A 24552-nucleotide genomic window follows, 5' to 3' on the forward strand; every position below is an offset into this window, starting at 1 on the left:
TCGATTCCAAACGTTGGAATCGACTCTCGATTCCCAATGCCTCGGAATCGAGGAATCGATTCTTTTTGGAATCGATTCCCAGCCCTAGTATTTAGGTTAAACGTAGAGCTTTCAATAAAACACAAGCAATACAAATAAACGGATGAAATGTGTCGAGCTTGAGTTTTCATCTGCTCCGTTCACATCAGCCACTCTTTTACAAGACATTTAATGTCATTTCTTTGGATTAATCATGGTATTCATTTAAGTACATTTAATTTCATGTCATCAGTGTGTCATTCATGGTATGTTACCATCATTGTCACATGGTCAAGTACTTTTTGTAAGGGAGTTCTTTAATTAATGGAGAATATACATGATTTTGTTTCTGCGTAGCATGACCGTGGTCAACAAATCTGGGAAAATCTGAGAGAAATCTGACATTTCCCTGCAGCACAAAACAAAGCAGCTTTACAGAAAATCATTATGTTAATGTGTATACTATTAAAATATCTCCATGCCTTACAGCTGTATTTAGCAGAATATAGCTGGGAGATAATGTAGTTTACATTTTGCAACAATACAAGCAAGCAATTAAGATTTCCTATAAATTATATATTGCCTTATGTGAGTGTACTGTATGTATGCTGATAAAATTAGACATACTTTCTATAAAGAGGTCAGCCGCTTCAGTTAAAACTGGCATGAAATGAAAATTCACTTCATCTATTTCAAAAATATCTATTACAGATCTTAAAGTCTGTGTGCCACCTCATAAAGCTTAAAGGAGAAGTCCACTTCCAGAACAAAAATATACAGATAATGTACTCACCCCTTATCATTCAAGATGTTCATGTCTTTCTTTCTTCAGTTGATAAGAAATTATGTTACTTGAGGAAAGCATTTCAGGATTTCTCTCCATATAGTGTATTTCAATGGTGACCCCAAGTTTGAACTTCCAAAATGCAGCTTCAAAAGGCTCTAAACGATCCCAGCCGATGAAGAAGGGTCTTCTCTAGGAAAACGATCAGTCACTTTCGAAACAAATTGACAAACTATATGCTTTTCAACCTCAAATGCTAATCTTGCGCAACTCTCTCGTTTTCTTTTTCAGCATCAAAATCGTCCTACATCTCTGTTTTACCTTTTTTTTTTTTTTTTTTTTTTTTTTTTTTTGTAAAAGGCATTTGATCTACTTCGCATTTTCAAGTTGTAAACACTCAAACTTGGGGGCACCGGCATTGACATCCATTATATAGAGATAATTCCTGAAATTTTTCCTCAAGAAACATGATTTCTTATCGACTGAAGACAGAAAGTAATCCTGAATAACAAGGTGGTGAGTAAATTATCTGTACATTTTTGTTCTGGAAGACTTCTCCTTTAATTTGAAGGATGCTTAGAAGGCAGTTTTAATTTAATGTCCTTTATTTGGCCTGCTTTGAAGAATGCATCCGGCGTATCCTTGGCATCCTTTAATCGCCCACAATCCTTTTCTCACATTCCAACACGCAACAAATTAGTTAGCTGAAAATGAAATAACACTTTGCTTGTTTAGTTTCATTGTCATGCAAGACAAAAACATGATTTCTAAGGTGAAGCCATTGTTTTCACTGGTTTTGTCGTAAATGAGTCACATAATGCTAAATTGGGCATAATGCAAACCACCGGGAGACCACTAAAGGAGTGAAGTCAAGACAGAAGTTCAACACCACAAATGGATGTCATTTCTTCAAATTCAAATTCTAATCACTTACTAGTCCCTCTCATATAGCGTTTAATGCAGAGAAGGACTCTAGCCTTGCCCTGAAGCCTCACTAGAATGCATTCTTTCATTTGAGAAGCACTGTTAAACCCGAAGCACCTTCAAGCTCTGCCCTCACTTTTGTGTGTCTTGTCCACATTTCAATAAATGCCTAGAACCAAGTTCTAAACAGTTCTTTTGATAATCCGTTACACTTGGATGCATGTTGTAATGAGAGAAAACAGTGAAACTTTCTGAGGTCATGTGGCGACAATGTTGCATACTACATCATATATGTATATTTTGCATATTTATATGTATATTTTGTAATGATATGTTAATCACGACCATGTCCACCATAGACTTTAAAAGACAGTGTTCAGAGTAGTGGTCACTTCAGATGGGTTTTTCATAATGGCTCATGCTATTTAGAGAAGAGATGGAAATTAATAAAATCTTGCAAATCATGGCAATTTCTGTAATGCATGCACAGGTGGATGACCGGTGGATAGGTGGAGGAGGTGTTCGGTTTCACCTCATACCATTGCTATGGAGGCCAAGCAGGAGTCATCACCTGTGTGGAGTCCAACACCCAACAATGACACTGGAAATACACCTCAGGTACATGTTTTTTAGACATTTCTATTTCAGTACTTTTGAATGCACTACCCCTCTCTCTTATACAACACATTTTTTTTTTAAGATTCTCTATGAAATGGCTTCATTTGAAAGACCATTAGGATTTTCTTTTTCTTTTTTTTTTTCTGATCAAACACAGAGCATTATATACTTGCCGACTTTGTAAATGGTTACAAAGAGCTTCAGGCCATTATATGCTAAACAACTAAATGATCGCAAATCGGGGCAAAAGCTGTGTTGTCCACTCTAGCTTTAAAAACACATGCATTACAATTAAGCATGTTCTTCTGCAAAAGTGTCATTTTGATATTCCAAGAAATGTAATAATACAGTAAAAATCATGCAGTAGGTCTGGAAAATGTCATGATTCACAAATGTGACCCTGGTCTTAAGGGGTCAGTTTTTTTGAAATTGAGATTCATACATCTTCTGAAAACTGAATAAATAAACTTACCATTGATGAATGGTTTAAAATTTGTCTGATATACAACTATTTGAAAATCTGAAACCTGAGGGTGCAAAAAAAATCTGAATATAGAGAAAATCGCCTTCAAAGTTGTCTAAATGAGGTACTTAGCATATTACTATTCAAAAATTAAGTTTTGATATATTTATGGTAGGAAGTGTACAAAATTTCTTTCACAATATCCTAATGATTTTTGGCATTAAAAAAAAATATCAGGGTATTGTTGGCTATTGCTACAAATATACCCGTGCTACTAAAGACTGGTTTTGTGGTCCAGGGTCACAAATGGTCCTTATAATGGCTTTATTTTCCTAATGTAAAATACTTTTTTAATGCATTTTTCTAAATTGTGTGGTGAAATCCCATATTTTCATGAGATTTTTCACCAGTTTTCAGTATTAAAGCATGTCTGTTATGGGTGTGCAGGTTCATTTTGAGACCAGTGCGGTGGCTCAGATCGTGTACAGCGGAGAGCAGTCTGACCGCACTCAGCAGCAGGTTGTCTATGCTGCAGACGGAAGCTCCTATACCTCCGTTGAGTCTGCCGAACACACACTGGTGTACATACACCCAGCCGATGGAACGCAGGTGAGTTAAACGGCATCTCGTTAAATGGCAAATACTGACAGCAGAAATGATTATGTCCCAACTCAGTATATACATGACATTCACACCATTTTGTGTTATGATTGCTGAACTAATCGACTAGTTATCTACAAAGCTGTGCTAGTTTCTTATCTCGCATTGTGTTTTCTTTTTTTTACTAATTTCAACCCATTATTTCACGATTTTTTTATGTATTGTGTACAGTGGGGAAAAATGTTTTTGATCCCCTGCTGATTTTGTACGTTTGCCCACTGTAAAAGAAATTAATTATCAGTCTATAATTTTAATGGTAGGTTTATTTGAACAGTGAGAGATAGAATAACAACAAAATAAAATTGATTTGTATTTTAATAAGTGAAATAAGTATTTGATCCCCTATCAATCAGCAAGATTTCTGGCTCCCAGTTGTCTTTTAATACAGGTCATGAGCTAAGATCTTAAAGGGAGTGCTGCTAATCTCAGTTTGTTACCTGTATAAAAGACACCTGTCCACAGAAGCAATCAATCAATCAGATTCCAAACTCTCCACCATGACCAAGACCAAAGAGCTGTCCAAGGATGTCAGGGACAAGATTGTAGACCTACACAAGGCTGGAATGGGTTACAAGACCATCACCAAGCAGTTTGGTGAGAAGGTGACAACAGTTGGTGCGATTATTCGCAAATGGAAGAAACACAAAATAACTGTCAATCTCCCTCGGTCTGGGGCTCCATGCAAGATCTCACCTCGTGGAGTTTCAATGATCATGAGAACGGTGAGGAATCAGCCCAGAACTACACAGGAGGATCTTGTCAATGATCTCAAGGCAGCTGGGACCATAGTCACCAAGAAAACAATTGGTAACACCCTACTCCATGAAGGACTGAAATCCTGCAGCGCTGCTCAAGAAAGCACATGTACAGCCCGTCTGAAGTTGGCCAATGAACATCTGAATGATTCAGAGGAGAACTGGGAGAAAGTGTTGTGGTCAGATGAGACCAAAATCAAGCTCTTTGGCATCAACTCAACTCGCCATGTTTGGAGGAGGAGGAATGCTGCCTATGACCCCAAGAACACCATCCCTACTGTCAAACATGGAGGTGGAAACATTTTGCTTTGGGGGTGTTTTTCTGCGAAGGGAACAGGACAACTGCACCACATCAAAGGAATAATGGACCGGCCCATGTACCATCAAATCTTGGGTGAGAACCTCCTTCCCTCATTCGAGGCATTGAAAATGGGTCATAGATGGGTATTCCAGCATGACAGTGACCCAAAACACATGGCCAAGGCAACAAAGGAGTGGCTCAAGAAGAAGCACATTAAGGTCCTGGAGTGGCCTGGCCAGTCTATAGACCTTAATCCCATAGAAAAACCGTGGAGGGAGCTGAAGGTTTGAGTTGCCAAACATCAGCCTCGAAACCTTAAAGACTTCAAGAAGATCTGCAAAGAGGAGTGGGACAAAATCCTTCCTGAGATGTGTGCAAACTTCAAGAAACGTCTGACCTCTGTGATTGCCAACAAAGGTTTTGCCACCAAGTACTAAGTCATGTTTTGAGAAGGGGTCAAATAATTATTTCACTCATTGTAATGCAAATCAGTTTGTAACTTTTTGCAATGCATTTTTTTTTCTAGAATATTTTTTTTTTTATTCTGTCTCTTACTGTTCAAATAAACCTACCATTAAAATTATAGACTGATCATTTCTTTGTCAGTGGACAAACTTTCAAAATCAGCAGGGGATCAAATAATTATTTTTCCCACTGTAAGCAGCTGGATAATGTGTAATATACTGTATCAGATGCAAAATCACGAATTGCAAAAATTCAAGTATGATACAAGATCAGTCACATTGTGAGTTTATTTTGCAATAATGACTGGCTCACTGTACAGTACCATTTACATATGTACTCCTGCTCAGAAATAATTGGAAACTTGCTGAAACTCTGATTTACTATTTTATTTTTTTTTCCTGTTCAGGCGGTGTTTACAGATCAGCCCCAAGTGGCCTACATTCAGCAAGATGGCACAACACAACAGGTAGTGTGCAATTCAATAGTATTACCATACTTATAAATGTTATTATTATAATTTTTTTTTTTACATAAACCATGTAAATAATACCATTGGATGTCAAATGTAATCTAACATTATCTGTTGCCTCAGGTGACTGTGTTGCTACCGAGCGGTCAGAACATGAACACTGCAAATCTGCACGTATTGAGTAACGTAGCTGATGGCCCACAGGCGATTCTGGAACCTGTGACACAGGTGAACTTACACTGCTAAACATCCCGCAGGATTTTGTGTATTTGCATTGCCTTGGACTTGAGGACTCAAAATGCTTTATTATTATATATATCCACTGTCATACAACTGCACATTAAAATACATTTAAATGAAATCTTTACATATTTAAATATTGAGGTAATTAATAGAAAACACTCAGCTGTTCACCTGAAAGGCTTCTTAACATTGTTCTGCAACAGGCGTGTGACTACAGCGTTTGAAAGGAAGCAAAGAAAGCATCATTTGCACTAGTGAAGCAAGGTTAACCTCCTGTTGACTTGAAACTGATTATTTTCCTAACAGAGCCAACTTGCTGTGACTAATGCAGCTCTTCCCAACATGCCGGAGGCCTCGTCGAGTCCCCTGGGGGCCACAGATTCCACTGTGGATTCAGAGGATGAGGAAGAAGACAACGATAGCGACGATTCTGAAATGGATGATTGGGAACCCAGGACGCCCCAGCCGTTCACCCCTCAGAACCTCTGTGAGTAGATATTTAACACTGAACACTTAAAGGGATAGTTCACCCAAAAATGAAAATGTGATGTTTATCTGCTTACTTCCAGGGCATCCAAGATGTAGGTGACTTTGTTTCTTCAGTAGAACACAAACAAAGCTTTGTAACTTTACAACTTCATGTGTTGTAACTACGGCTTTGAGAGCAAAAAAACACACACAGACAAAACCAAATTAAACTCTGCGGGTCGTGGCGATACATTGAGGTCTTAATACACGAAACAATTGATCTGTGCAAGAAACTGAACAGTATTTATATCATTATTTTCCTCTGATCCACTTTAACATGTAACTGCTCTGAGCGCGTTCGCAACAGCCCGAGCGTGAGACGTCAATGTGCTCTGGCATAGTAGACACACACACGGAAGCGATCAGTCATGTGTATACGTCTCTCATTGTATTCACAGAGAGATTGTGGGTATGACATCTACTCCAAATGGTAATTACTTGTGTTTATTCTGGTTGTTGCAACTGATTAAAAACTTTGCTTGCGCAAACTCATCCGGGAGTGTTGACTTTTCACCAACTCCCAACTTCTGAGCCTGATTGAGCTGTTGTGAACGCACTCAAGCAGTTGGACATTGTGGTGGATCAGAGGTAATAAATTAAATATACTGTTTCGTTTCTTGCACCGACCGATTGTTTTGTAGGTTAAGACCTAAATGTATCGTCCTGAGCCGCAGAGTTTAATTTGGTTTTGTCTGTGCATGTATTTTTGACTCTCAAAGTCGTGGGTCCCATTGACTGCCATTATATGACTGACAGACTTTACGTTGCAAAACAAAGTCACCTACATCTTGGATGCCCTGGGGGTTAGCAGATAAACATCAAATGTTCAATTTAAAGGGATAGTTCACCCAAAACTGAAAATTTAGTAAATAATTAGTCACCCTCGTGTCGTTCCAAACCCGTAAGACACAAATTAAGGGTTTTCTGATGAAATCCGAGAGCTTTCTGACCCTGCATAGACAGCAACACAACTGACACGTTAAAGACCCAAAAAGGTGGTAAGGACATCGATAAAATAGTCACTGTGACATCAGTGGTTCAGTCATACTGTGGTACTCGTGTTACTTTCGTGAACGTGTGTCGAGGACTGACATGGAACAGAAGAAATTGTTGAATAAAGATGGTATTTTTGTTTCCTCTGCACACAAAAAGTATTCTGTTAGCTTCATAACATTACCGTTGAACCACTGATGACACATGGACTGTTTTAACAATGTCCTTACTTTGTTTCTGAGCCTTGAACATTTCAGTTGTGTTGCTGTCTATGTAGAGTCAGAAAGCTCTCAAATTTCATCAAAAATATCTTAATTTGTGTTCCGAAGATGAACGAAGGTCTCACAGGTTCGGAAAGACATGAGGGTGAGTAAATAATGACAGAATTTTTATTTTTGGGTGAACTATCTCTTTAAAGGAGTAGTTCACTTCCAAAACAAAAGTTTACTCATAATTTACTCACCCCCTTGTCATCCAAGATGTTCATGTCGTTCTTTCTTCAGTCGATAGAGGAAAACATTTCAGTATTTCTCTCCATATAAAGGACTTCAATAGTGCCCCCAAATTTGAACTTCCAAAATGCAGTTTAAATGCAGCTTCAAAGGGCTCTAAACAATCCCAGCTAAGGAAAAGGTGTCTCATTTAGCAAAACGATCGGCCATTTTCACAACAAACTGACAATTTATATACTTTTTAACCTCAAAGACAGTTCAAGACAGTTAGGGTATGTGGAAAAACTCTTGATTTCTTCCTGAACTTCAAAGTCATCCAACATCGCTGGAGAAGTACTGACCCAATGTTTACAAAGTGAACATACAAAGAAGATCAAACGCCCTTTACAAAATAAAAAGGTGAAATGACGATGTAAGACGCTACACACTCAGATCACACAGACTACGCATACGCATCGCAGAGACGAGACAAGACGAGCATTTGAGGTTAAAAACTATATAAATTGTCAATTTGTTTCAAAATAACCGATCGTTTCCCTAGATAAGACCCTTCTTCTGCAGCTGGGATCGTTTAGAGCTCTTTAAAGCTGCATTTAAACTGCATTTTGGAAGTTCAAAATCATGGGCACCATTGAAGTCCACTATGTGGAGATAATTCCTGAAATTTAAAGAAACATAATTTCTTTACGAATGAAGAAAGAAAGACATGAACAACTTGGATGACAAAGGGGCGAATAAAATATCTGTTCATTTTTGTTCTGGACCTGAGCTAATTTAAGAGCGTGTGGTGAAAGGAAATCAGTTTTAACTCTCTTGAAAGGTTGATACATGATTAAATTTTGAATGTGATCATGTGTTGTTATTTCTGTGTGTAGGGTGTGAAGACTGTAATAATGCTAATTCTGGAGCATGTTTAAAACACGGCCCTCTGCACCCCATTCTGAACCGCCCTGTGATGTCCAAGGCTCGGGCCAGTCTTCCTCTCATCCTGTATATCGACCGCTTCCTGGGTGGAGTCTTCACCAAGAGGCGTATCCCCAAACGCACACAGTTCGGACCTATAGAGGGACCACTGGTGCGACAGAGCGAACTGCAGGATACACACATCCATCTGAAAGTAAGACAACCCAGTAAACCCTACTCATTTATCCTAAAAAGATTTCTAGTATAGCATTTAAAGGTCTCACATCCTGCTGCATTGCTTCTGTGCAGTTATACATGCTGGACCCTGAGAAAGAGGGCGAGAGGGCACAGGACCTCTGGTTTGACCTGTCTGATGAGGAGAGATGTAACTGGACGATGTTTGTCCGACCGGCCCAGAACCACCTGGAGCAGAACCTGGTGGCTTATCAGTACGGATCGGACATTTTTTACACCACCATTAAGAACATTCAACCTAAACAGGAGCTTAAGGTGGGCTGAAAGGAACGGTTTCTCATCTATATCAAACAAGACTTTTTTTTTATTTTTTTGCAATGGATTGATGTTAATTAACATTGAAGATACAATGGTAGGTTTTCTTAATAGTTTGAATTAGAATTTTTAAATATATTTTCTGTTTTCACTTTTAAGTGGAGACACTGCAGGCAAAAACATTTTTTTTTATGCATCTGTCAAGTTTGAGATTTTGGGCTTTTTGGTTTTTAATAAGTGTTTTTTCAGACTAGTGGAAAGAAAACATCTAAAAGACACCGTTAAATGTTTCTTTTATAGCACTTTATCTATTTGTGTCAATAGATTTCGATTACATATTTTTAAAAACTGTTTTCTCAAAATGAGTTTTTTCTCCTACACTGAGCCATAAATTTCCACTTCAGTAGCACTTACACACAACAAACTTTACATTTTTATTCCTGTCTGTATCCTGAATGTTTTTACAGAGGGATTTGTTCATATATAATTTGCTTGATTATATACAACATTTTATTTCCCAAAAATCTGTAAAAAATATATAGTTTTCTGTCTGTTCTGAATATTTTTTGAATTATGGAGTGACAAAATGAGATACCCCAAATTCCTTTTTTTTTTTTTTTTTTTTTTTTTTACATTTGACTCTTAATATGTCAAAAAAATAAACAAGAATTTGAAACCGACTTCATCTATTGTTTAGATTTTTGTGCTAGAAATGTATGCAAATTAGTGCATATTTTATTTAAACCTAACATTTTAGAAAACGTGTAATACAAAAAATGTTTGCAATTATCAATGTAATCAATAAACTGATTAAGTAAGGTGATAACTATTACTATTTTTTTTTTACCCTATTCACCTGCAGTGTCTCACCTTAATTTTAGTTTTTGTCATTTTTATTATTATTTTTTAACCTCTGTGTAGTTTTTGTTCAGTTTAAATTCTGAGTTATTTTAGTACTTCAACTAGCTAAACAAAAATGAGAACTGTTGTCTTTACAAGCTGCTCAAATAAAATGTTGTAATATATGTATATAAAATATGTTTTGTAAAATATGTTTGTTTGTTTTTATATTTCAAGTAATGAAATTCCCATGCAATCTTATTTTCTAGGTGTGGTATGCTGCATCATATGCCGAGTTTGTCAACCAGAAGATTCATGATGTCACAGATGAAGAGAGAAAAGGTGAATTGTTATTTACTCTTTTGAGATTAGTAACTGCTAGAAGTGTTATAATAGATGATTCATTAGCCATAGACATGACATCAGTTTATTGTGACCCTGGACCACAAAACCAGTCTTAAAGGATAACTGTTGCCAAAATGCAACCTGGGCTGTTTTTTTTACTGTAAACGAGACAAACTTATATCTAAAAGCATAATTACAACAAACAAGCAGTTTTTGAGATTGACCGTGATTTAGTTTTGTGGTCAGTGGCCGGTGAATGGGAATACTAGGGGCATACATTTGAGCGCATCAAAAACGATATTTTTACAACACTAAGAAGGCTCGACACACCATGAAACTTTGCTCGAAGTATGGCCTGGGTCTCTACACATGAACTCGAGCATTGAGAACATTGTTTGTGTACACAGAGTTTACTAAAAAGAAAGTTTTTGAACAACTCACTTACACTGTTTGAGTTTCCGCTCGCGGCCGTCTTGCCAGTCAAGAGGTGTCGATCTCCGAATGCGAATGAATGGACTCCATAGGACGAAATATTAGGCTTATATGAGGCTCTTTTTACAACTAGAAGTTTAATATTGTTTTTCACTTGCGACAAAACAAAGAATTAGCCATGCATTTATATGGAAATATGCTTTAGGAGCTATCCATCTTTACTCTCCTCGCATTCGGAGATCGACACCTCTTGACTGGCAAGACGGCCGCGAGCGGAAACTCAAACAGTGAAAGTGAGTTGTTCAAAAACTTTCTTTTTAGTAAACTGTGTGTACACATGTTCTCAGTGCTGGAGTTCACGTGTAGAGACCCAGGCGATACTTCGAGCAAAGTTTCATGGTGTGTCGAGCCTTCTTAGTGTTGGAAAAATATCGATTTTGATGCGCTCAAAGTTATGCCCCTAGTATTCCCATTCACCGGCCACTGACCACAAAACTAAATCACGGTCAATCTCAAATACGGCTCGTTTGTCGTAATTATGCTTTTAGATATAAGTTTGTCTCGTTTACAGTAAAAAAAAAACAGCCCAGGTTGCATTTTGGCAACAGTTATCCTTTAAGTAGCATGGGTATATTTGTAGCAATAACCAACAATGCATTGTATGGGTCAAAATGATCGATTTTGCTTTTATGCAAAAAAATCATCATGTTCTATAAAGATATTTTGTAAATTTCCTACCATAAATATATCAAAACGTAATGTTTGATTAGTAATTTGCATTGCTAAGAACTTAATTTGGACAACTTTAAAGGTGATTTTTCTCAGTATTTTTATTTTTTATTTTTAAACATTTGCACACTAGTATTTCACATTTTCAAATAGCTGTATCTCCTCCAAATATTGTCCTATCCTAACAAACCATACATCAATAGAAAGCTAAAAAAATTTTTTTTTGAAAATTGACCCTTATGATTGGTTTTGTGGTCCAGGGTCACATATTTACTAAAATTGTAACCGTTGATTTCTCACAGCTCAGTTCATATTGGGGTTTCATAATTTTGGGGTTTCAGTACAATACAATTTATGCTGTGGTCTACGTGGTGTCCCAGAAAGATTCATAATAAATGTTATAAAACAAACTTAAAATAATAATAAGAAACACCATTTGAAAACAGCACAATGGGTATAATTACTTGCTTGTGTATATGCACATTAATTTTAAACATGCACATTAATTTCAGTTAATGATATTTACATAATATCGCATCCATTGGGAATGAATGTAATAGATCCTGAATGCTTAAAGCTTTTAATCACATCAATGAGGCTGATAACACACAGGTTGAAGCTCAAAACGAATCTAGCAATCAAAAACTTATGTAATGTATTTATTTGTTCATATAACAACAATAGCAGTCAAGAATTAAAAAAAGAATCACATTAAATTCTTATAATAATATTTAACTTCTTATTCTTTCTTTCTTTGTTTCACCAAGTTTCTCCTAGTATTTATATCTGATCAATGATATTATCCTGGTAATATTTTTAAAAATATGTTTCTGTTGTGGTTTCTGTGTCAGTTTTACGTGAGCAGGAGAAGAACTGGCCGTGTTATGAGTGTAACAGACGGTTCATGAGCTCAGAGCAGCTTCAGCAGCACTTAAACATGCACGACGACAAACTGAACCTCATCCAAAGGTTTGAATGCATATCAAGGACTTGATTTCTCTTATGTTTATGAATGTATTCCTGACAGTGAGTCCATTACAGAGTCTGACTAATATTATTTCAGGCCGAAGGGCCGTGGCCGAGGACGGGGCAGGAAGCGATTCGGCGCCGCGAGGCGACCAGGACGACGTACGAAATTCATCTGTCCACAGACTCCTGTTGAGAGTGCCGACAAGACACAGGTACTGTAGACCTGTAAAGTAAACCAAAGTCTATTATAGAATTAGTTCAGCCGAAAATAAAAATCTTTTATCATTTGCTTACCACCATCATGTCATTTCAAACCCATTAGATTTTTCTGTCCAATTTTTAAAGGTGCCAAAGAATGCATTGATTTTAAATTGTTTCCGATATCTACATAGAAGGTATATGGCATAGGAAAGGGCAAAAATTCTCCAGAAACGGTTTTACAGGTCCATTTACAACCCTAGGATTTGTCCCTAGAATGAAATGCTCTATTATTACCTTATTTGGAAGGTTCATGAATAATAATGAGGAGCTCTGCTCTGATTGGCTGTCTCAAAGAGCGGCTCGCTCTCACACAGCATTAAGGAAACACATGAAGGAAAATATATATTTAATTACGGAGCTCGAGCCGCTATTAATATGCGGGGCATTGAAACTGCAGTTTTGAATGCACGATAACTTTTTAATTTCACTTTTGAGATCGGCGATCGCACATTCTCTGCGTAATGTTATACTACAGCAGCAGTACTTACCACAGTTGACAAGTTCAGATGCTGTCAGCAGTGATCAGAATCTGCGAATCATTCGCCATCCACGTAGTCATCTCTCCTTACTCCGTTTATGTGGTAAGTAAAATCTTATGTACTGCAATGTAACAGGCTAGCACTAGCAAGAAGCTAACCGCGTCCCTTCAGTGGCTTTCAGTGACTTATTTGTTTTCTGTTGCTTTCTGAGTACAGACACCAACCCATCCCTTCACTTAACATCCCCTGCACAACCTGGAACATAACATTTATTTCTGTGATCTGCCATGTTCGCAATTTTCCTCACTTTGTTTTTTAACAATAGCCTAGCTGCAGAACTTCTGATGATTGGGCTATGCAAATGTTGGGTGCATAACTATTAATGATCCCGAGACTATTACGTAACTGTCGCTGTTATGTTAGGATTGACCTATTTTTCAGTGGTCTTTAGCAAACACCAGATTTATATAAGAAGAAGGAAACAATGGTGTTTGAGACTCATGGTATGTCATGTCCATGTACAGAACTGTTATTATTCAACTATACCAAGGTAAATACAGTTTTCCATTCTATGGCACCTTTAATGAAATCTGAGAGATTTCTGTCCTTTAACTGAGAGTCCTTTCACTCCAGTGTTAATTTTGATTTTTGATTTAGTCTTTATCTTGAGATGAAAATGCTTAATAGTCTTTCGTCACATTTTAGTCTTTTGAGTCTTTCATAGTTTTAGTTGACAAAGTCGTTGCATTTTTATCTCCTTTTAATCATTACTTTTAGTCAAACGGCAGTTACCAACATTTATTTTGGTAGATATTTTGTAGTCTTCAAACAAAAATAGTCATTAATTCTTCTCTTTTTAGACCAAATCAATGAGGCTTATGATAAATTTGAATCAAGGATTGAATTTGGAAAAACTAGAATAAATAATGACAGTTTTCAATTTTGATTCATTTACCATCTTTTGTTGGGTAACATTAAAAGATTAGTTCACTTTTAGAAGAAAAATGTACAGATAATTTACTCATCCCCTTGTCATCCAAGATGTTCTTGTCTTTCTGCCTTCAGTCATAAAGAAATTGTTTTTTGAGGAAAACATTTCAGGTTTTCTCTCCATATAATGGATATGTGTTGATCCCCCAAGTTTGAACTTCGAAAATGCGGTTTAAACACAGCTTCAAAGAGCTCTAAAGAAGGGTCTTGTCTAGTGAAACGATCGGTTATTTTCGAAGCAAATTGACAATTTATATACTTTTTAACCTCAAATGCTCGTCTTGTCTCGTCTCTGTGATGCACATGTGTAATCTGTGTAATTCGGGTCAATACAGTTAAGATATGTCGAAAAACTCCCATCTCGTTTTCTTCCTCAACTTCAAAATCGTTCTACATCGCTGCAGAAGTACCGACCCAGTGTGAACATACAAAGAAGATCAAACGCCATATACAAAAAAACGATAAAATGGCGTTGTAGGACAGTATTGAAGTTGAAGACGAAAATGAGATGGGAGTTTTTCGACATACCCTAACTGTATTGACCCGGATCACATAGATTATGCATGCACATCGCAGAGACGAGACAAGACGAGCATTTTAAATTAGCGGCAATTCGGCATCAATTGATTAAATTGACAACAACAAAACAGTACAACACTTATGTTAAACGTTTAATTAATGAACAAAATGAATACAAATACACCATGCTATAGGCCTAATATAAAATAAGAAATAACTAACACAAACTTTAAATATAAAACACTGAAAATCAGTAAACACGGTGGAACCTAATAAATAAGAAACAAATGTTACAAAAAAGCTTCCAAAATCATCGGCAAAAGTCAAAAGGCCTTCCAAAGTCTAAAATATTTTTAAAGCTTTGTATTTCGTTTCTAAACTAAATCTTTCGCCAACTTCTTGACTTTCTCATCTCACTCATACTTTCTGATGTTCGTTTTAATTTAAAAAAAATAATACATTTTAATTTTTCTGGCATTTCATTCTTCATGCTGTATTGAAAATTTAGTGAACCGTTACATCCCTAATAAACACACACGCATAGAGATCATCAAATATAGTATATAGATTGGATTATGTTTACCATCTCTTTATGAACCTTTTAAAGTTTGAAAGCTTTGTTGAAAGTAACTTTCAGTGCTCAATTTTTGTCTGTAGGAGCTGTTAGCGTCTGTAGATAAACTACCGTTTGAGGAAAGGACGGACGGAGCGCTCAACGGGCTGAAGGTGGTGGAAATGCCAGCCGAATCGATGGAGACTGAGACAGAAGAAGGGCTTGATACCCCAGCTATCCACACTGAGGCGCTGCAAGACGAAGGGGAATCTGTCACCCCACCACCGCCCACAGAAGTCCTGGAGTCTGCCAAAGAGGACCTGCCTCAGACAAGTCCCGAAGACACCCACCTCACACCGCAGGACATGAGGAGGGCGAGGAGGATTAGGGTAAGACGCACCCATCATGAGTGACCCAAACACTCAGATCTCTGCATTGTAGTGTGTTGAGTAGGCTAGAGTTATTTAACAGTAGCGTGTGTGTGGGTGTGTGTCTTTCTCTTTTGTTGCGTGCTGCACGTTAAGGTGGACTTGCAGGTAGGTCTAATGTGGGCCAGAGTGGAGTCAGAGGAAACTTCCTCCTGCAGTCAATATGACTCCCTACATCCCCATTACATCTGTCTGTATCAGTTCAGTCCTCAGGCTTCATCAACCAGCAGAGTGAACAAAATGAACAGTCACATCATTTAAGAGTAGTCAAGTTCCCCGTTTGACCAAACGGAGATGTTTAGCGTGTCACGGGTGACTTTGAAATCAAATGGAAAAGGATATTAGGGCTGGGTTGTGACTATTGATTTTGATATTCATTTTGATGAACCAATATCAAATATTAAATTCCAAGAATTGATCATTTTGTTCATGGCTTTTTCTTTAGGTTTTCTTTAACGAGCTAAACGCTTAAATTAGGGCTGCACGATATATCGAAGGTTATCATAAGGTTAAATTTGACAAAACTGAGATTTATACATCATATGAAAGGTCAATAAATAAGCTTTCTATTGATGTATGGTTTGTTAGGATTGGACAATATTTGGCTGAGATACATCTATTTGAAATCAGAAATCTGAGGATGCAAAAAAATCAAAAAGACTGAGAAAAATCACCTTTAAAGTTGTCCAAATTAGGTTCTTAACAATGAATATTACAAACCAAAAATTACATTTTGATATGTTTACAGTAGGAATTTTACAAAAAATCTTCATGGAACATGATCTTTACTTAATTTCTTAATGATTTTTGGCATAAAAGAAAAATCAAAAGTTTTGACCCATGCAATGTATTTTTGGCTATTGCTACAAATATACCCCAGCGACTTAAGACTGGTTTTGTGGTCCAGGGTCACATTTAATTTATGTGCCAAACATTTGTGTGTTGCATGCATAGGTTGTCCTCATTTGACCAAACAGATGGGGGCTTACTCTCTTTATACCCGCCTCCCTAGTAGGTTCTGTAAAGCTATTGGCTAGAACGGGGGAAAAAAGGAACCTGGTGGCTCAGAGCAGAGAATGAAAAATAAATACGGCAGGAGTATGAAGGGAGAAAATGACAGCAGCGCTGAACTTGTGCGTCTGAAATATACAGGGATCAAAATTGCGACCGTTTATGCTCCCAAAATTTAATCTGCGCAACCGCAAATTATATTTGGGAGCATTTGTGCGAGTGCGAGAAATTATTGTGGTGCGACCTAGTTTCATTTCTTTACAAAACTTTTGTTAACCTAACTACTGCACAGACTGCTGTGAGCTGATGGGTTCGCCGTTCTCTCCAACATTATATAACTATTTAAACTTAATCTTTATTGTTACCTTTAATGAAGATTTGAGATATTAGCCGTCTTTCTGTCACTGACAATGCGCACCGCTGAACTTGGAACCGGACGTTTTTTTTTCTGAAACCTCTGTTCCGGATTTGCACAAACTGCATTGCAATTGGGGTGTGTGGTTTGACGATTTTTGATTGTGGACAGTAAAAAGGTTCTGTACAACGCAGCATACATTCACATCAGATGATAACTCGGCGACGAAGAAGAAGGGGAGTGTTTTCCACTGGGGACATGCTTTTTAAAATCCTGTTGGTGTCCTCCGACTTTCAAATGGTTTGTTAAAGTAATCTCTTGTATTGCAGAATGCATGCTCTGCACCGCTGAGAGTTTTTAATACCCCACGTTTAGAGAGCAACTCCCCAATGCACGCAAATTAGGCTAGATAAAATATCTAGGCTGTTATTAGAATGTGGGCTGCCTAATAAGTTGTGTAGTTGTCTATAACTCTGTATCATACTTGAAAAAATTCAGTCTCTGTTTGCACTTTGAATATTGAAAGAGTAGTCTACTTTGAATATGGCTGCATTTATTGTCTATTTTTTTGTTATTTGTACTTTTTTTTTTTTTTTTTTTTTTTTTTTTTTTGATTCTGAGGCTTTCAGAAACAGCCCATTTGATTTGCCTGGCAATTGGAATCGGCCATGAAGAATCAAGATCGGTGCATTACTGAAAAGAAATTGGGTGCTCCTAATTTTTTTTTGATGCTCCTAACTTTTTGAAGTTTAATAGTAAACTTTTTGTTTAGTAATATTTGTTTTATAAAAAAAAACAAAAAAAAACAGGCAAGGCAAGGAAATATTTAGTTTAAAAGATGCTCTTGAGTGTATGGTTACAATGTTTGAAAGCAATTCATTTTGTGTTTGCAGGTCTATGGTAACAGCAAACCAGAAATCAGAATATCTGCCGAGATTTTAAGTAATTCATAGTGATTTAAAGTCAAAATTTTTGCAACTTCCTTGATATAGTGTTTTTTTTTTTTTTTTAGCCTGAATTAGATTTAATTCGGATGACAGAAGAATATCTATTACCTGTTTATTTTAGCATGATCATTACATATATAAGTGATTTAAAAAATAGATAATAACAATAATAATTATTAAAGCATTTCTCTAGGGAAATGTAATATCGCAAGAAATATCGTTATCGCAATATTGAACACCAATATCGCATATTTTCCCAGTATCGTGCAGCACTAGCTTAAGTGATGTCAGAATGTTCTTTTATTTTTTATTTTTTTGTCTGAACTGTTACTTAAAGGACAAGTTCACTTTCAGAATAAGAAATTCCTGATAGTTTACTCACCCCCATGACATCCAAGATGTTCATGTCCACGTTTTTGATGTTTTTTCAATAGGAGCCAATGGGTTGAAGGTCCGAATTGCAGCTTCGAAGAGCTCCCAGCCGAGGAATAAGGATCTTATCTAGCAAAATGATCGGTCATTTTCAAAGAAAATACAAATTTATACACTTTTAAATCACAAATGCTCGTCTTGCGCTAGCTCGACCTCACGCATTACGAAGCCGAAAGTACTGAGTGTTTACAAAGTCAAACACACTTTACACAAAAAAGGTAAAACAATAATGTTGGACAAGTTGTAGGTGATAATGAGATGGAGTTTTTTTGCCTTCCCAGGGATCTACACTTATTTTTCTTTTTATCACAAGTGCTCCTAACTTAAAAAATGTAGATGTTTGACACCTTAAAGTGATTTACAGGAGAATTTTGTTGTTACATTTGTAATGGCATTTTTGGCAACTTTATTAAAAATACGTCATCTTTTATGTCAATTTTTTTTTAGAAATTGTATTTATGCTTTTTAAAATTTCTAATTAAAACAACAGAGTAAGAACAAGTAGAATAAAATTAAGTTATCATTCAAATGAAATCAGTATTAACAAAATTAATTTGTACTACAGAGGTGGCACAGAAGAACACAAAGGTGGCTTGTAGGTGTATTTTAATGTTTAATGAGGCTCAAAGGTGGCATGAGTGCAGTCAAAATTAATAAATTCATGTTGAGTTTTAAATATAATATTTTGAGTACAGAAATATTAAATGATTTAAATAACTGAAAAGATACTTTAAAAATGAAACTAAATCTGCCAGTAGGTGGTGGCAAGGCACTGATTTAATTACTGAATCATATCATTCACTTGATTCGTTCAGTAATAAAGCAAATGACTGTCTTTATGAATGGGAAATTGAATCATTGACTCACTAGATTCGTTTAAAAATGTATGTTCATTCATAAACGAAACAACGCTGTGTTTGAATGGAGATGCGCAGCGGCTCAGTTGTGGCTTGTTTCAGACCATTTTTGATGATGAAATGGCAAAATCAGGCAATAGTGTTATAGTCAGACAATGTAAGTCACGTTATAATAACTTGTTTAACTGTTGTATTATATCAATATCTCATTTTCAAAATTATTAAAAGCTGTCTCTCGTCCTAGTTCATTGCAATCTCACAAAGTAACATTATAATCAGCGAAGCTCTCTGCACTGCACAATCAATCTCTTTTTTAACTAACCAGGCGTAACCTTTCCAACATGGTTATATAATGCTTGAAGTCATGGATGTGCATCACAAAGCTAGTGCAAGACAAGCACTTGTGGTTAAAAGCTATATGTGACCCTGGACCACAAAACCAGTCATAAGGTTAAATTTTACAAAACTGAGATATATACGTCATATGAAAGCTCAATAAATAAGCTTTCTATTGATATATGGTTTGTTAGGATAGGACAATATTTGGCCGAGATACATCTATTTGAAAATCTGAAATCTAAGGGTGCAAAAAATCAAAATACTGAGAAAATCACCTTTAAAGTTCTCCAAATTAAGTTCTTAACAATCCATATTACTAATCAAAAATTACATTTAGATAGGTTTACAGTAGGAATTTTACAAAAAATCTTCATGGAACATGATCTTTACTTAATTTCCTAATGATTTTTGACATAAAAGAAAAATCAATAATTTTGACCCATACAATGTATTTTTGGCTATTGCTACAAATATACCCCAGCGACTTAAGACTGGTTTTGTTGTCCAGGGTCACATATAAATGTGTATGACCTATTGTTTCACTAGATAAGACCCTTATTTCTTGGCTGGGATTGTGTAGAGCCCTTGGAAGCTGCATTGAAACTGCAATTTGTACCTTCAACCCGTTGATCCACTAAATGGAGAAAAATCCTGTAATGTTTTTCCTCAAAAACCTTAATTTCTTTCTCGACTGAAGAAAGACAGACATGAACATCTTGGATGACATGGGGGCAAGTAAATGATCAGGAAATTCTTATTCTGAAAGCGAACTAATCTTTTAAAGCTACAACTTTAACGCTAAATTCTGTTTATGCTCAGCATGCAAACACAACGGCTTGTTTCAGCCGCCATTTCCGTGACATACAGACCCAAGTGCATTGTGTCATTGTTCACAGATCACATGAATTCAGTGTAATCTAAGTGATTCCTCCTCATCCTGCTTGGATTGTTCACCCAGTCGTCTTCTCATTTCAAAAGTGTCCATTCCTCCATGCTTTCTCTCTTCCCTTACCCAGAATGCCGCTCTCCAGCATCTATTCATCCGTAAGTCCTTTCGACCCTTTAAATGTTCTCAGTGCGGGAAAGCCTTTCGAGATAAAGACAAGCTGGACCAGCACATGCGGTACCACGGCCGGGACGGCTGCCGTCACATGTGTCTTCAGTGCGGTAAGGGCTTCCTGACGAACACAGCGCTTGTGGATCACCTGCAGTTGCACGCCGATCAGCGAACATACTCCTGCCTCTTCTGCGCCGAGTCCTATGACAGATTAGACCTGCTCAAAGTTCACGTGGGGGTTCACCTGGTCAACGGCTGCTTTTCCTGTCCTTCCTGCAAGAAAACCTTCACAGACTTCATACAGGTGTGATGTGCTAACAAAACCGTTTCTGAAAAACCAACTATAATGTAGATGAGTTTGTTTCTTTATTGGAGCAGGTTTGCAGAAATGTAGCCTTACATCACTTGCTCACCAATGGATCCTCTGCAGTGAATGGGTGCCGTCAGAATGAGAGTCCAAACTGCTGATAAAAACATTACAATAATCCACAAGTAATCCACACCACTTATCCAATAATTAAACAAATTCAGTCCATAATCCTTCATTACACTTTCTCCAGTGAAAAAGTGCATCTCCTGTTGTCCTTTCACATCAAAATCCACCAGCATATTTGTTAAAGGAATAGTTCACTTCCAGAACAACAATTAACAGATAATGCACTCACTCCCTTGTCATCCACGATGTTTATGTCTTTCTTTCTTCAGTCGTAAAGAAATACTTTTTTTGAGGAAAACATTTTAGGATTTCTCGACGTATAATGGATATCTATGGTGCCCCCGAGTGTGAACTTCCAAAATGCAGTTTAAATGCAGCTTCAAAGAGCTCTAAACGATCCCAGCCGAGGAAGAAGGGTCTTATCTAGCGAAACTATCGTTATTTTCGAACATATTGACAATTTATATACTTTTTAACCTCAAATGCTCGTCTTGTCTCGTCTCTGTGATGCCCATGCGTAGTCTGTGTGATCCAGGTCAAAACAGTTAGGGTGTGTTGAAAACTACCATCTCGTTTTCATCTTTAACTTCAAAATCATCCTACAACTCTTTGAAGTTGAAGACGAACACACCGACATACCCTAACTGTATTGATCGTATTCACACAGACTAGGCATTTGAGGTTAAAAAGTATATAAATCGTCAATTTGTTTTGAAAATAACCAATCATTTCGCTAGATAAGACCCTTCTTCCTAGTCTGGGATCATTTAGAGTCCTTTGAAGCTGCATTTAAACTGCATTTTGGAAGTTCAAACTCGTGGGCACCATAAAAGTCCATTATACGGAGAGAAATCCAGACATGTTTTCCTCAAAAAAAAAAAAGAGATTCTTTACAACTGAAGAAAGACATAATTATCTTGGATGACAAGGCGGTGAGTACATTATCTGTACATTTTGTTCCGGAAGTGAACTAATCCTTGAAGAGTCTCTTTTGGACTGTTTTCACTTGTAAACAGTGCTTGATCTGTGCACATTTCTGAAAAAAATTAACTTTTTTTTTTTTTTTTTGAAGAAAGGAATATTATGAATGGAGGAATCATTGATAGATTTGTTTTTCGCTTTTAATGTTAATTGATGGACTGTGGTATGGATTATTTGTGGATTATTGTGATGTTTTTATCAGCTCGTTCTGACAGCACCCATTCACTGCAGAGGACCCATTGGTGAGTAAGTGATGTAATGCTCAATTCATAACTAAATATGACTCTTTTATTGCAAGAAAACTTGATTAACATGGATTTTTAAGGAAAAAAATATAATTAAAAGTGATAACCATTGTAATGTCCGGTTACATGGCAGTATTCTTGTTTAATAATGCGTGTTTTGTCAATCATGCATATGTTGTGCAGGTAAAGAAACATGTAAGAAGCTTCCACTCAGAGAAGATCTTTCAGTGTAAAGAGTGTGATAAAGCCTTCTGCAGACCTGATAAACTTCGACTCCACATGCTTCGCCACTCTGACCGCAAGGACTTCCTGTGCTCCACCTGTGGAAAACAGTTTAAGGTGATTCACATATGCCCAGATAAATCACTATCATGCATGTACACTGCAGTTCAAAAGTTTTGATTTTTAATGTTTTTTTAAAGTATCTTATGCTCAAAATTCTATTTATTTGAGCATAAATACAGAAAAAAGTAATAATATGAGATATTATTGCAATTTAAAATAAGTTTTCTATTTTAATATACTTTAAAATATAATTTATTTGATGCAAAGCTGAATTTTCATCAGCCATTACTCCAGTCTTCACTGTCACACGATCCTTTAGAAATCCTTCTTATATGCTGATTAATTATGTTGCAAACAGCTGCTTCATATCTTTTTGCAACCTGTGATACTTTTTCAAAATTCTTTGATGAATAAAAAGTTAACTAACAATGTAATCTTTTCTGTCAATTTTTATCAATTTAACACACCTTTGCTGAATAAAAGTATTAATTTATTTTAAACAAAAACGGAAAAAATTCACTGACCCCTAAACTTTGAACAGTAGTGTATATGATTACAAAATATTTCCATTTTGAATAAATTGTTCTTTTTAATGTTTTATTTTTCAAAGAGTCCTGACAATTAGAATGATTGATTTTAAGGATCGTGTGACACTAAAGACTGGAGTAATGATGCAGAAAATTTAGCTTTGCGTCAGAATCAGAAAGAGATTTATAAATGACATTTTAAAGTGTATTAAAATAGAAAACCACTGTTTTAAATTGCAATAATATTTCACAATATTACTGTTAAAAAAATGTATAAACAGACTTGATGAGCAGGAAAGACTTCTTTTAAAAAACAGAGAAAATGTTACTCAGCCCAAATTTTTGAACATCAGTGTAGATCATTGTTTTTGAACCCAAGTATGCAGTGTTTATAGTGTTTTTTAAATTTTTTTAATTAATTTTGTTGTGTTGTTTCTCTTTTGTTGGCCAGAGGAAGGATAAATTACGGGAGCACATGCAAAGGATGCACAACCCTGAACGTGAGGCCAAAAAGGCGGACCGCATCCACCGCACCAAAGCTTTGAAACAGAAGGAGCCCACCACAGACTTCGAGAGCTTTATGTTTAAATGCAGACTCTGTATGATGGGCTTCAGGAGACGAGGGATGCTGGTATTGAACTTTTTGTCTTCAGTTTGTCTATTACATGTTTTGCTGTTTTTTCAGGCTTAGTGCTTAAATTCTCAATTAAATGATGTAATTCCACTCATCCACAGGTGAATCACCTGTCTAAACGACATCCTGAGATGCGACTGGAGGAGGTTCCTGAGCTGACGCTGCCCATCATTAAACCCAACAGAGACTACTTCTGCCAGTACTGTGATAAGGTCTGGACTCCTTCAGCACATGGATGTTTTACTGGGGTTGTTCTGCCAATTCTGTCTTGCCACCTTCTTTGGGCGAATGCAGTTGGCTGCAGTTACCGCTGACTCATAGAAAGACAATAGCAGTGTGTACTAGAGCCAAGAGTCTTGAGCCTCCTCTGAAAATAGAGTTGCCACTTGGCTCTGCATAGTGCGTTCATATCAACAGGTTTTCTCTGAAAGTTAATCTTGCAAAAAACATTTTTATGCAAAATGTTATGAAAAATTCACAGAACAGGGTTCGCATGGTAATGGAAAAAAAATATATGTATATTTATAGTGCTGCTTGAAAGTTTGCAAACCCTTTAGAATTTTCAAAACATCATCAGGTTTTCATATAAGTCCTGAAAGCAGACAAAGAGAACCCAATCAAACAAGTGAGAGAAAAATATTTTATTTGTAATTTATTTATTGAGAAAAATGATCGTGTTATATATCTGTGTGTTGAAAAGTATGTGAATTCCTTGAATTAGCAGTTCATTTAAAGTTGAAATTAGTCCTGTGCAGATGTGCTTTCAGTCAGTGCAATGACTATCAAATGTCAGTGTGTGACCTGTTTTATTCAAA

The 24552-nt window shown here is 36.5% G+C and overlaps 1 protein-coding gene across 1 annotated transcript in view; it reads left to right on the forward strand.

The window, feature by feature from the left end:
• prdm10 (PR domain containing 10) overlaps positions 1-24552 on the forward strand; it is a 39626-nt gene that overhangs the window by 1810 nt on the left and 13264 nt on the right. Inside the window, exons 2-16 of the mRNA XM_073850293.1 lie at positions 2217-2344; positions 3255-3416; positions 5395-5454; positions 5581-5685; positions 6007-6187; positions 8549-8790; positions 8886-9086; positions 10196-10268; positions 12284-12401; positions 12496-12613; positions 15308-15592; positions 20589-20933; positions 22475-22630; positions 23555-23734; positions 23839-23949. Coding sequence (XP_073706394.1) covers positions 2273-2344; positions 3255-3416; positions 5395-5454; positions 5581-5685; positions 6007-6187; positions 8549-8790; positions 8886-9086; positions 10196-10268; positions 12284-12401; positions 12496-12613; positions 15308-15592; positions 20589-20933; positions 22475-22630; positions 23555-23734; positions 23839-23949 — 2409 coding nt within the window. The 5' untranslated portion in view covers positions 2217-2272. The remainder of the gene's footprint in view (positions 1-2216; positions 2345-3254; positions 3417-5394; positions 5455-5580; positions 5686-6006; positions 6188-8548; positions 8791-8885; positions 9087-10195; positions 10269-12283; positions 12402-12495; positions 12614-15307; positions 15593-20588; positions 20934-22474; positions 22631-23554; positions 23735-23838; positions 23950-24552) is intronic.

The sequence above is a fragment of the Garra rufa genome, chromosome 11, assembly GCF_049309525.1.
Source record: "Garra rufa chromosome 11, GarRuf1.0, whole genome shotgun sequence".
Classification (NCBI taxonomy): domain Eukaryota; kingdom Metazoa; phylum Chordata; class Actinopteri; order Cypriniformes; family Cyprinidae; genus Garra; species Garra rufa.